Below are 13,298 nucleotides of genomic sequence, written 5' to 3' on the forward strand. Positions count from 1 at the left end.
TCTCTTCCCCATGCCTCTTCCTCCTGTGGGATCTCTCTTCCCCATCCCCTTCCTCCTGTGGGATCTCTCTTCCACACTCCCATGCCAGCTGTGGGATCTCCCTTCCCCATCCCCTTCCTCCTGTGGGATCTCTCTTCCCCATCCCCCTTCCTCCTGTGGGATCTCTCTTCCCCATCCCCTTCCTCCTGTGGGATCTCTCTTCCCCATCCCCTTCCTCCTGTGGGATCTCGCTTCCCCATCCCCCTTCCTCCTGTGGGATCTCTCTTCCCCATCCCCCTTCCTCCTGTGGGATCTCTCTTCCCCATCCCCCTTCCTCCTGTGGGATCTCTCCTCCCCATCCCCCTTCCTCCTGTGGGATCTCTCTTCCCCATCCCCCTTCCTCCTGTGGGATCTCTCTTCCCCGTCCCCCTTCCTCCTGTGGGATCTCTCCTCCCCGTCCCCCTTCCTCCTGTGGGATCTCTCTTCCCCATCCCCCTTCCTCCTGTGGGATCTCTCTTCCCAATCCCCCTTCCTCCTGTGGGATCTCTCTTCCCCATCCCCCTTCCTCCTGTGGGATCTCTCTTCCCCATCCCCCTTCCTCCTGTGGGATCTCGCTTCCCCATCCCCCGACCTCCTGTGGGATCACTTCCCCATCCCCCTTCCTCCTGTGGGATCTCTCCTCCCCATCCCCCTTCCTCCTGTGGGATCTCTCTTCCCCATCCCCCTTCCTCCTGTGGGATCTCTCTTCCCCGTCCCCCTTCCTCCTGTGGGATCTCTCCTCCCCGTCCCCCTTCCTCCTGTGGGATCTCTCTTCCCCATCCCCCTTCCTCCTGTGGGATCTCTCTTCCCCGTCCCCCTTCCTCCTGTGGGATCTCTCTTCCCCGTCCCCCTTCCTCCTGTGGGCTCTCTCTTCCCCATCCCCCTTCCTCCTGTGGGATCTCGCTTCCCCATCCCCCTTCCTCCTGTGGGATCTCGCTTCCCCATCCCCATTCCCCTTTTGCTTGTGAGAACTCTCCTCCCCATAGAATCATAAAATCATAGAACACTACAGCACAGAAAACAAGCCATTCAGTCCTTCAAGTCTGTACCAAAACCTTATTCCGCTAGTCCCATTGACCTGCACCCAGTCCATAACCCTCCAGTCCTCTCCCATCCATGTATCTATCCAATTTGTTCATAAAGCTTAAGAGTGAGTCCATATTTTCCTCATCAGATGGCAGCTCGTTCCACACTCTCACCACCCTCTGAGTGAAGAAGTTCCTCCTAATGCTCCCCCTAAACCTTTCCCCTTTCACGCTGAAGCCATGTCTTCTCATATTTATCTCTCCTAATCTATGTGGAAAGAGCCTATTCGCATTTACCCCGTCTATACCCTCATAATATTGTAAACCTCTATCAAATCTCCCCTCATTCTTCTGCACTTCAAGGAATAAAGTCCTAACCTGTTCAATCTTTCCCTGTAACTCAACTCCTGAAGACCTGGCAACATCCTAGTAAATCTCTGCACTTTTTCAAACTTACCGATATCCTTCCTATAGTTAGGTGATCAGAACTGCACACAATACTCCAAATTTGGCCTCACCAATGTCTTATACAACCTCACCATAATATTCCAACTCCTATACTCAGTACTTTGATTTATGAATGCCAGGATGCCAAAAGCCTTCTTTACAACCCTGTCTACCTGTGAAGCCACTTTCAGGGAATTATGTATCGGAACCCCCGGATCCCTCTGTTCCTCCGCTCTCTTCAGTGCCCTACTGTTTATCTTGTATGTCGTACCTTGATTTGTCCTTCCAAAATGGAACACCTCACACTTGTCTGCATTAAATTCCATCTGCCATTTTCTGGCCAATTCTTCCAGTTGGTCCAGATCCCTCTGCAAGCTTTGAAAGCCTTCCTCGCTGTCCACAACACCTCTACCTTAGTGTCATCCGCAAACCTGCTGATCCAATTTATCACATCATCATCTAGATCATTGATACAGACAACAAACAACAGTGATCCCAGCACAGATCCCTGGGGCACACCACTAGTCACAGGCCTCCAGTCTGAGAAGCAATCATCCACTACCACTCTCTGTCTTCTCCCACACAGCCAATTCGAATCCAGTTTACAACCTCTCCATGGATACCTAGTGTCTGAACCTTCTGAACTAACCTTTTATGTGGGACTTTGTCAACGGCCTTACAAAAGTCCATGTAGACAACATCGACAGCCTTTCCTTCATATGCATTCTTGGTAACATCCTCGAAAAACACTACAGGATTCATTAAACATGGTCGACCACACACAAAGCCATGCTGACTATCTTTAATCAGCCCTTGGCTGTCCAAATCCTTGTATATCCGATCTCTCAGAACACCTTCCAATAATTTACCTGCTACTGATGTCAGGCTCACTGGCCTGTAATTACCTGGTGTACTTTTGGAGCCTTTTTCAAACAACGGAACAACATGAACTACCCTCCAATCCTCCGGCACCGCACCGCTGGCTGAGGATATTTTAAATATTTCTGCCAGAGCCCCTGCAATTTCTACAATAGTCTCTCTCAAGGTCCGAGAAAATATCATGTCAGGCCCGGGGGATTTATCTACCTTTATTCACTGTAAGGCAGCAAGCAGCTTCTCCTCTTTAATCTCTATATGTTCCATGACACTACTGTTTGTTTCCCTTAATTCCATATCCGCTATGCCAGTTTCCTGAGTAAACACTGACGCAAAAAAACTGTTTAAGATCTCCCCCATCTTGTGAGGCTCCACACAGAGACGACCACTCTGATCTTCTAGGGGACCAATTTTGTCCTTTACTATCCTTTTACTCTTAATATACTTGTAGAAACCCTTCGGGTTTACCTTCACATTATCTGCCAAAGCAACCTCATGTCTTCTTTTTGCCTTCCTGATTTCCTTCTTTAGTATTTGCTTACATTTTCTATACTCTTCAAGTACCTCATTTGTTCCTTGTTTCCTATAGCTGCTAAACACCTACTTAAGCAGATCGCCAATATCCCTTGAAAACCAAGGTTCCCTCTGCCTGTTAACTTTGCCTTTAATCCTGGCAGGAACATGAAAACTCTGCACTCACAAAATTTCACCCTTGAAGGCGTTCCACTTACTGAACACATCCTTGCCAGAAAACAACATCCCAATCCACTCTTCCCAGATCCTCTCTCATTTCCACAAAATTGGCCCTTCTCCAATTCAGAACCTTAACTGGCGGACCAGTCCTATCCTTATCCATAATTATCATAAAACTAATGACATTATGGTCACTGGACCCAAAATGTTCACCGACACATACTTCTGTCACCTGACCTGTCTGGTTACTTAATAGGAGATCAGGTACTGCACCCTCTCTCGTTGATACCTCAATATATTGATTTAGAAAACTTTCCTGACACATTTGACAAACTCCACGCCATCTAACCCTTTCTCAGAGTGGGAGTCCCCGTCAATATGTGGAAAGTTAAAATCCCCTACAATTACGACTTTCTGTTTCTTACATTGGTGAGCTACCTCTCTACAGATTTGCTCCTCGAATTCTCTCTGACTACTGGGCGGTCTATAATACAACCCTATTAGTGTGCTCACATCTTTCCCGTTCCTCAGCTCCACCCATATGGCCTCTGTAGACGAACCCTCCGGGCTCTCCGGTCTACACACAGCTGTGATATTCTCCCTGACTGGTAATGCCACTCCGCCCCCTTTCATCCCTACCCCCTATCACATCTGAAACAATGGAAACACGGAACATGAAGCTGCCAGTCCTGCCCCTCCTGCAAACCAAGTCTTACTAATAGCAATAATGTCGATATCATCGTGCCAATCCACGATCTAAACTCATCTGCCTTACCTGCAATACTCCTTGCATTGAAATAGATGCACCTGAGAACATTTCTATCACATACAAACCATTGATATCAGTCTATACAAGCAGTCCTCGCATGACCCTTATCCTCCACCACCTCACTATCTGCTCTAACACTCTGGTTCCCCTCCCCCTGCAACCTTGTTTAAAACCCCCGGAGCAGAACTTGCTAACCTACCGACAAGGATGTTAGTCCCCTCCAGTTCAGGTGCAAACTGTCCAATTCGACTGGACCCACCTCCCCTGGAAGAAAGCCCAATTGTCCAGAAACATGAGCCCCTCCCTCATGCACCATCCCCTCAGCCACGTATTTAGCTGCATTATCTTCCTATTTCTAGCCTCACCAGCACGTGGCACAGGTAGCAATCCTCCTGTGAGATCTCGCTTTCCCATCCCCCTTTCATCCTCTGGGCTCTCTGTTCCCACTCCCCCTTCCTTCCAACTATTGGATCTCTCCTCAGCATCCCCCTTCCTCCAATGGGATCTCCCCTACTCATCCCCCAACCTCCTGTTTGATCTCACTTCCCCACCCACTTCCTCCTGTCTCATCTCTCTTCCCCATGCCCCATCATCCTATTTGATCTCTCTTCCCCATTCCCCTTCCTTCTGTGGGATTTCTCTCCCCCATCCACTTTCACCCTGTGGGATCTCTCATCCCCATCCCCCTTCCTCTGGTGGTATCTCTCTCTCCCATCCCCCTTCCTGCTGTGGGATCTCTCTTCCCCATCCCCTTCCTCCTGTGGGATCTCTCTTCCCTATCCCCCTTCCTCCTGTGGGATCTCTCTCTCCCATCCCCCTTCCTGCTGTGGGATCTCTCTTCCCCATCTCCCTTCCTCCTGTGGGATCTCTCTTCCCCATCTCACTTCCTCCTGTGGGATCTCTCTTCCCTATCCCACTTCCTCCTGTGGGATCTCTCTTCCCAATCCCCCTTCCTCCTGTGGGATCTCTCTTCCCCATCCCCCTTCCTCCTGTGGGATCTCTCTTCCCCATCCCCCTTCCTCCTGTGGGATCTCTCTTCCCCATCCCCCTTCCTGCTGTGGGATCTCTCTTCCCCATCCCCCTTCCTCCTGTGGGATCTCTCTTCCCCATCCCCCTTCCTCCTGTGGGATCTCTCTTCCCCAACCCCCTACCTCCTGTGGGATCTCTCTTCCCCATCCCTTTAGCTTGGGTGGGTCTATTTCGCTGTGTCCCATTGACATTTCTGCATTTCGGTCAGAAACACTTTTCTCTCCATCAGGGAATGGGACAGTATATGTGGGGTTTAGAGGGTCACACCGACAGACGAAATTACCGACATTCGGTAAGTACCCTGGAGCTGGGCAGTGAGGGACATTGACAGTGATGGGAACTCCGATCAGTGATTCACTGGACAGTTTAATGTTTCCTGAAATATCCGAGTGACAGAAATTCCCCCAGACCCACGGTTTGAATCACTTTGTTTATCAAACTGTCTGTTTGCGTTTAGACTTGGGCGGAAAGACCTGGGAGATTCAGGAGTGAAACTGGTGTCTGCGGCTCTGAGGAATCCGGAGTGTAAAATACAGAGACTGCGGTAAGTACCAGACTGTGGGAGATTGTGATTACAGTCACTGGGTGTCTGACAATGAGAATGAATGTGATCAGTAGACACATAGAAAACATACAGGACAATACAGGCCCTTCGGCCCACAAAGCTGTGCTGAACATGTTTCTACCTTAGAATTACCTCGGTTTTACCCATAGTGCTCTATATTTCTAAGCTCCATGTAACCATCCTGTAGTTTAAAGTTTTCGCCTCCAGCAGCCCATTCTTAAAACTATGCCCTCTCGTGCTAGCCATTTCAGCCCTGGGGAAAAGACCGACTATCTACACGATCAATGCCTCTCATTATCTTGTACACCTCTAACAAATCACCTCTCATCCTCCGTCACTCCAAGAGAAAAGGCCGAGTTCACTCAACCTGTTCTCATAAGGCATGCTCCCCAATCCAGGCAACATCCTTGTAAATCTCCTCTGCACCCTGTCTATGGTTTCCACATCCTTCCTGTAGTGATTGCTACCCCATTCCTCTTCTACCTGTGGGATCTTTCTTCCACATCCCCCTTCCTCCTGTGGGATCTCTCTTCCACATCCCCCTTCCTCCTGTGGGATCTCTCCTCCCCATCCCCCTTCCTCCTGTGGGATCTCTCTTCCCAATCCCCTTCCTCCTGTGGGATCTCTCTTCCCCATCCCCCTTCCTCCTGTGGGATCTCTCCTCCCCGTCCCCCTTCCTCCTGTGCGATCTCTCCTCCCCATCCCCATTCCTCCTGTGGGATCTCTCTTCCCCATCACCCTTCCACCTGAGGGATCTCTCCTCCCCATCCCCCTTCCAAAAGTAGGATCTCTCTTCCCCACCCCCCTTCCTCCTGTGGGATCTCTCCTCCCCGTCCCCGTTCCTCCTGTGGGATCTCTCTTCACCATCCCCCTTCCTCCTGTGGGATCTCTCTTCCGCATCACACTTCCTGCTGTGGGATCTCTCTTCCCCATCCCCATTCCTCCTGTGGGGTCTCTCCTCCCCGTCCCCCTTCCTCCCGTGGGGTCTCTCCTCCCCGTCCCCCTTCCTCCTGAGGGATCTCTCCTCCCCGTCCCCCTTCCTCCTGTGGGGTCTCTCCTCCCCGTCCCCCTTCCTCCTGTGGGGTCTCCTCCCCCCCGTCCCCCTTCCTGCTGTGGGATCTCTCTTCCCCATCCCCTTCCTCCTGTGGGATCTCTCTTCCCCATCCCCCTTCCTCCAGTGGGGTCTCTCCTCCCCGTCCCCCTTCCTCCTGTGGGGTCTCTCCTCCCCGACCCCCTTCCTCCTGTAGGATCTCCCCTCCCCCGTCCCCCTTCCTCCTGTGGGATCTCCCCTCCCCGTCACCCGCCTGTGGGATCTCCCCTCCCCGTCACCCTCCTGTGGGATCTCCCCTCCCCGTCACCCTTCCTCCTGTGGGATCTCCCCTCCCCGTCCCCCTTCCTCCTGTGAGGTGTCTCATCCCCGTCCCCCTTCCTCCTGTGGGATCTCTCCTCCCCGTCCCCCTTCCTCCTGTGGGATCTCCCCTCCCCGTCCCCCTTCCTCCTGTGGGATCCCCTCCCCGTTCCCCTTCCTCCTGTGGGATCTCTCCTCCCCGTCCCCCTTCCTGCTGTGGGATCTCTCCTCCCCGTCCCCCTTCCTCCTGTGGGATCTCTCCCCCCCGTCCCCCTTCCTCCTGTGGGATCTCTCTTCCCCGTCCCCCTTCCTCCTGTGGGATCTCTCCCCCCCGTCCCCCTTCCTCCGGTGGGATCTCTCTTCCCCATCCCCCTTCCTCCTGTGGGATCTCTCTTCCCCATCCCCTTCCTGCTGTGGGATCTCTCTTCCCCATCCCCCTTCCTCCAAGATGCTATGGTAAAAGAGATAGAATTGCGATCACTATCTCCAAAATGCTGTCCCACTGAGAGATCTGACACCTGACCAGGTTTGTTTCCCAAAACCAGATCAAGTACAGCCTCTCCTCTTGTAGGCTTATGTAGATATTGCTTCAAGAAACCTTCCTGAACACACTTCACAAACTCCACCCCATCGACACCCCTCACTCTAGGGAGATGCTAATCAATAGTTGGGAAATTAAAATCTTCCACTTCAACAACCCTGTTATTGTTACTCCTTTCCAGAATCGGTCTCCCTATCTGCTCCTCGATGTTCCTGTTACTGTTGGGTGGTCTATACAATACACCCAGTAGAGTTATTGACTCCTTCCTGTTCCTAACTTCCACACACAGAGACTCACTCAGACACAGTCAATCATTTATTTTATTCATCATACTCCTTGCATTAAAATAGACACATCTCAAACCATCGGACTGAGTGCCTCCCTTCTCTATCAACTGCATGTGACCACCTGCCTGTAACGCCTCTCTATCACCTCCTCGCTCTCCCTGACCAGACAAAGGTCATCGAGCTGTATCTCCAGTTCCCTAACTTGGTCTGTAAGGAGCTGCAGCTCGACACACCGGGTGCAGATGTTGCCGTCCGGGAGGCTGGGAGTCTCCAGGATCTCCCACATCTGACACCGAGCACAGAAACCCAGCCTCACACACATACTCTCTGTCTGTATTGTAAACAGATAACCTACCTCGCCTCGATCCTTTATCGCCGAAGCCCCGTTGAGCCAAAGCCTTCCTACTCTGTCTCCCGCTCCTCTGACGCTCGCTCTGTAAATCTGTCTTCCTTTTAAACTCTTCTCGCTGTTCTCACTGGCCGACCTGCCCAGTCGTGCTGAAGGAAATATCAGTAATTGTGTTACTGATAAACACTGGGGATTTGTACCGTCTCCAGTCTCTCTGTGTCCTTCACCCTCACTCTCTCTCATCTCCAGGCTGAGGGAGATTGTGTTTACAGTCACTGGGTGTCTGACACTGAACATTAATGTGATCAGTAATTGTGTTACTGATAAACACTGGGGATTTGTACCGTCTCCAGTCTCTCTGTGTCCTTCACCCTCACTCTCTCTCATCTCCAGGCTGGTCAATGTCGGTCTCACAGATTCTGGTGCCGAGGATCTCGTCTCCGCTCTCAGTACAAACCGATCACTGACGGTGCTGAACCTGGGTGGTAATAAACTGGGGGATTCAGGAGTGAAACTGGTGTCTGCGGCTCTGAGGAAACGGGCGTGTAAAATACAGAGTCTGTGGTAAGTACCAGACTGTGGGAGATTGTGTTTACAGTCACTGGGTGTCTGACACTGAACATTAATGTGATCAGTAATTGTGTTACTGATAAACACTGGGGATTTGTACCGTCTCCTGTCTCTCTGTGTCCTTCACCCTCACTCTCTCTCATCTCCAGGCTGTGGGATGTCGGTCTCACAGATTCTGGTGCCGAGGATCTCGTCTCCGCTCTCAGTACAAACCCATCACTGACGGGGCTGAACCTGAGTGAAAACTCTCTGACAGACCGATCTGTCCCCGCTCTCCGCTGCCTCATACAGACCCTCCCGAGTCTGGAGTGGATCCGGTGAGTGTTTGTGTTAATGTTCAATGTGATAAAATATCAGCGGATCCGCGGGTTTTCTGGTGATATTTGTCTGTGAGTGTTGTTGAAACATTAACCCCGGTCCCCTGTTACTGACACTGTTGTGTGATCTGTTTATTTCATCTTTATTCTCCCATCTGTTTCAGGCTGGGGTTGAATCGGTTCAGTGAGACCGGGATGAAGGAACTGAGATCTCTACAGGGACTCAGACCCGGACTGATGGTGGATCTGTGAACATCTGAATGTGGTGAATCGGTTCAGTCAGACCGGGGAGAAGGAACTGAGATCTCTACAGGAACCCAGACCCGGACTGAGAGTGGATCTGTGAACATCTGAATGTGGTGAATCAGTTCAGTCAGACCGGGGAGAAGGAACTGAGATCTCTACAGGAACCCAGACCCGGACTGAGAGTGGATCTGTGAACATCTGAATGTGGTGAATCAGTTCAGTGAGACCGGGATGAAGGAACTGAGATCTCTACAGGAACCCAGACCCGGACTGATGGTGGATCTGTGAACATCTGAATGTGGGGAATCGGTTCAGTGAGACCGGGATGAAGGAACTGGGATCTCTACAGGAACCCAGACCCGGACTGATGGTGGATCTGTGAACATCTGAATGTGGTGAATCGGTTCAGTGAGACCGGGATGAAGGAACTGAGATCTCTACAGGAACCCAGACCCGGACTGATGGTGGATCTGTGAACATCTGAATGTGGGGAATCGGTTCAGTGAGACCGGGATGAAGGAACTGAGATCTCTACAGGAACCCAGACCCGGACTGATGGTGGATCTGTGAACATCTGAATGTGGGGAATCGGTTCAGTGAGACTGAGATGAAGGAACTGAGATCTCTACAGGGACCCAGACCCGGACTGATGGTGGATCTGTGAACATCTGAATGTGGGGAATCGGTTCAGTGAGACTGGGATGAAGGAACTGAGATCTCTACAGGAACCCAGACCCGGACTGATGGTGGATCTGTGAACATCTGAATGTGGGGAATCGGTTCAGTGAGACCGGGATGAAGGAACTGGGATCTCTACAGGAACCCAGACCCGGACTGATGGTGGATCTGTGAACATCTGAATGTGGTGAATCGGTTCAGTGAGACCGGGATGAAGGAACTGAGATCTCTACAGGAACCCAGACCCGGACTGAGAGTGGATCTGTGAACATCTGAATGTGGTGAATCGGTTCAGTGAGACCGGGATGAAGGAACTGAGATCTCTACAGGAACCCAGACCCGGACTGATGGTGGATCTGTGAACATCTGAATGTGGTGAATCGGTTCAGTGAGACCGGGATGAAGGAACTGAGATCTCTACAGGAACCCAGACCCGGACTGAGAGTGTGGATCTGAACATCTGAATGTGGTGAATCGGTTCAGTGAGACCGGGATGAAGGAACTGAGATCTCTACAGGAACCCAGACCCGGACTGAGAGTGGATCTGTGAACATCTGAATGTGGTGAATCGGTTCAGTGAGACCGGGATGAAGGAACTGAGATCTCTACAGGAACCCAGACCCGGACTGATGGTGGATCTGTGAACATCTGAATGTGGTGAATCGGTTCAGTGAGACCGGGATGAAGGAACTGAGATCTCTACAGGAAGTCAGACCCGGACTGACAGTGGATCTGTGAACATCTGAATGTGGGGAATCGGTTCAGTGAGACCGGGATGAAGGAACTGAGATCTCTACAGGAACCCAGACCCGGACTGATGGTGGATCTGTGAACATCTGAATGTGGAGAATCGGTTCAGTGAGACCGGGATGAAGGAACTGAGATCTCTACAGGAACCCAGACCCGGACTGATGGTGGATCTGTGAACATCTGAATGTGGTGAATCGGTTCAGTGAGACCGGGATGAAGGAACTGAGATCTCTACAGGAACCCAGACCCGGACTGATGGTGGATCTGTGAACATCTGAATGTGGTGAATCGGTTCAGTGAGACCGGGATGAAGGAACTGAGATCTCTGGAGGAACCCAGACCCGGACTGATGGTGGATCTGTGAACATCTGAATGTGGGGAATCGGTTCAGTGAGACCGGGATGAAGGAACTGAGATCTCTGGAGGAACCCAGACCCGGACTGATGGTGGATCTGTGAACATCTGAATGTGGTGAATCGGTTCAGTGAGATCGGGATGAAGGAACTGAGATCTCTACAGGAACCCAGACCCGGACTGAGAGTGGATCTGTGGACTTTTGGCCTTTAACCTTTATCTTACCTGGAACCCAGACCCGGACTGATGGTGGATCTGTGAACATTTGGCCTTTAACCTTTATCTTACCTGGAACCCAGACCCGGACTGATGGTGGATCCGAATGTGTGAACATCCCCGCCCGCGGGATGGGGACATTTGGCCGACTCCCCGCCCTCCCCTTTAACTCCCGCCCTTACCTTTAACGGCCGCGCGCCTGGTTCAACTTTCAACGGTTTTAACGGACCCGGCTCGGGCCTCGCGCTGTGTGCGTCGCTCGCAGCGGTCCCGCAGTGACGTGTTTCCGCCTGTTGTCCGGCGGGACAGCTTCCGCCGGAAGTGCGTGTACGAGACACCGACGTGACTCCCCGGGGAATTACCCGGACAGGAAGAGCCCGGGAGGCCGGGGCTCAGTCTGGGACACCGGTGTCCCGGGGTGGGGGGGATGATCCCGGGAGAGAATCCTTTTGCCCCCTTTGCTGAGGACGGTGCATTCGGCAGCCTGGCCGATATAATGATGTTAAATGGACAAATCCCTCGGCAGTGACCCTGGATCTGCAGCGATCCCGGACACGGCCCTGAAGTGTGATTTTATAATCATCGGTTCCCCGATGCAGAGTGACGGTGAGAAACGGGACTGATTATTCAAACTGTCAGTCCTTGTCGCCGGTCAGTTAATTGTGTGTGAGTGTGAGTGAGTCGGGAGCAGCTTATTTATTCCCGCACGTCAGCAGCTCACACATTGTTTAATTTGCATTGATCATAATGGAATCAATAAACCGCTGTAACTTCCTGTCCTGGTGCCGGACTCGAGTTTTATTTGAGGTTTCTGCTGCCCCCCGCACCCTGTGCACTGCAACAGTGGGTCGGAGCTCCTCACACTGACACAGTAGCGTCTCAGCTCCAGGCTGAGAGAGCTTGGACTGGCAGAGTCCGGGTAGAGCATTCCACAAATCCACCACACTCTGGGTGAAAAAGCTTTTCCGCATCTCTGTTCTAAATGGCCTACCCCTTATTCTTAAACTGTGGCCTCTAGTTCTGGACTCACCCATCAGCAGGAACATGCTTCCTGCCTCCATTGTGTCCAATCCCTTAATAATCTTATCTGTTTCAATCAGATCCCCTCTTATTCTTCTAAATTCCAGAGTATACATGCCCAGTCACTCCAATCTTTCAACATATGACAGTTTCACCATTCCGGGAATTAACCTTGTGAACATACGCTCAATAGCAAGAATGTCCTTCCTCAAATTTGGAGACCAAAACTGCACACAATATTCCTGGTGGGGTCTCACCAGGGCCCTGTACAGCTGCAGAAGGACCTCTTTACTCCAATACTCAATTCCTCTTGTTATAAAAGCGAGCATGCCATTAGCTTTCTTTTCTGCCTGCTGTACCTGCATGCTCGCTTTCACGGACTGATGTACAAGAACACATAGATCTCTTTGTACTTCCCCTTTTCCTAACTTGACTCCATTTAGATAGTAATCTGCCTTCCTGTTCTTGCCACCAAATTGAATAACCTCACATTTATCCATATTAAACTGCATCTGCCATACATTTGCCCACTCACCCAACCTGCATTCACATAACATCCTGCTGACAATTCACACTGCCACCCAGCTTTGTGTCATCAGCAAATTTGCTAATGTTACTTTTAATCCCTTCATCTAAATCATTAAAGTATATTGTAAACCACTGAGGCCCCGAGTACGAGACGGATGGGGGATGGAATACCGACATTACACACGGAGTGAAGCTCCCTCCACCGCATGCCATTATACACTCTCAGGGTCAGACACAGAATGAAGCTTCCTCCACACCATCACATCACACACTCCCGGGGTCAGACACGGTGAATCTCCCTCAAAACCATCCCATCACACACACCCGGGGTCAGACACAGAGTGTATCTCCCTTCACACCGTCCCATCACACACTCCCGGGGTCAGACACAGAGTGAATCGCCCTCCACACCGTCCCAGCACACACTCCCGGGTTCAGATGTGGATTGAATCTCCCTCCACACTGTCACATCACACACACCCGGGTCAGATGCAGGGTGGATTTCCTTCCACACCGTCCCATCACACACTCCTGTGGTCACACACACAGTGAATCTACCTCCACACCGTCTCATCACACACTTGTGGGGTCATACACAGACTGAATCTCCCTCCACACCCTCCCAACACACACTTGCAATGCCAAACACACAGTGAAGCTCCGTCTGCACCA

General features: G+C 51.4%; 1 protein-coding gene and 1 long non-coding RNA gene across 3 annotated transcripts in view; one reads left to right on the forward strand and one right to left on the reverse strand.

Annotated features, from left to right (window-relative positions):
• Positions 1-9,032, forward strand: part of LOC132386862 (NACHT, LRR and PYD domains-containing protein 3-like) — a 79,873-nt gene extending 70,841 nt beyond the window's left edge. For both annotated transcript variants that reach the window (XM_059959206.1, XM_059959207.1), the window contains exons 8-9: positions 5,315-5,401; positions 8,667-9,032. In XM_059959206.1, the coding sequence (XP_059815189.1) occupies positions 5,315-5,401; positions 8,667-8,838 (259 nt within the window). In that variant the 3' untranslated portion in view covers positions 8,839-9,032. The remainder of the gene's footprint in view (positions 1-5,314; positions 5,402-8,666) is intronic.
• Positions 1-11,842, reverse strand: part of LOC132386863 (uncharacterized) — a 51,230-nt gene extending 39,388 nt beyond the window's left edge. Inside the window, exon 1 of the long non-coding RNA XR_009509691.1 lies at positions 11,261-11,842. This is a non-coding gene — a long non-coding RNA (uncharacterized LOC132386863). The remainder of the gene's footprint in view (positions 1-11,260) is intronic.
• Positions 11,843-13,298: the final 1,456 nt, after the last annotated feature.

The sequence above is a fragment of the Hypanus sabinus genome, unplaced genomic scaffold (genome assembly GCF_030144855.1).
Source record: "Hypanus sabinus isolate sHypSab1 unplaced genomic scaffold, sHypSab1.hap1 scaffold_135, whole genome shotgun sequence".
In the NCBI taxonomy this organism is placed as follows: domain Eukaryota; kingdom Metazoa; phylum Chordata; class Chondrichthyes; order Myliobatiformes; family Dasyatidae; genus Hypanus; species Hypanus sabinus.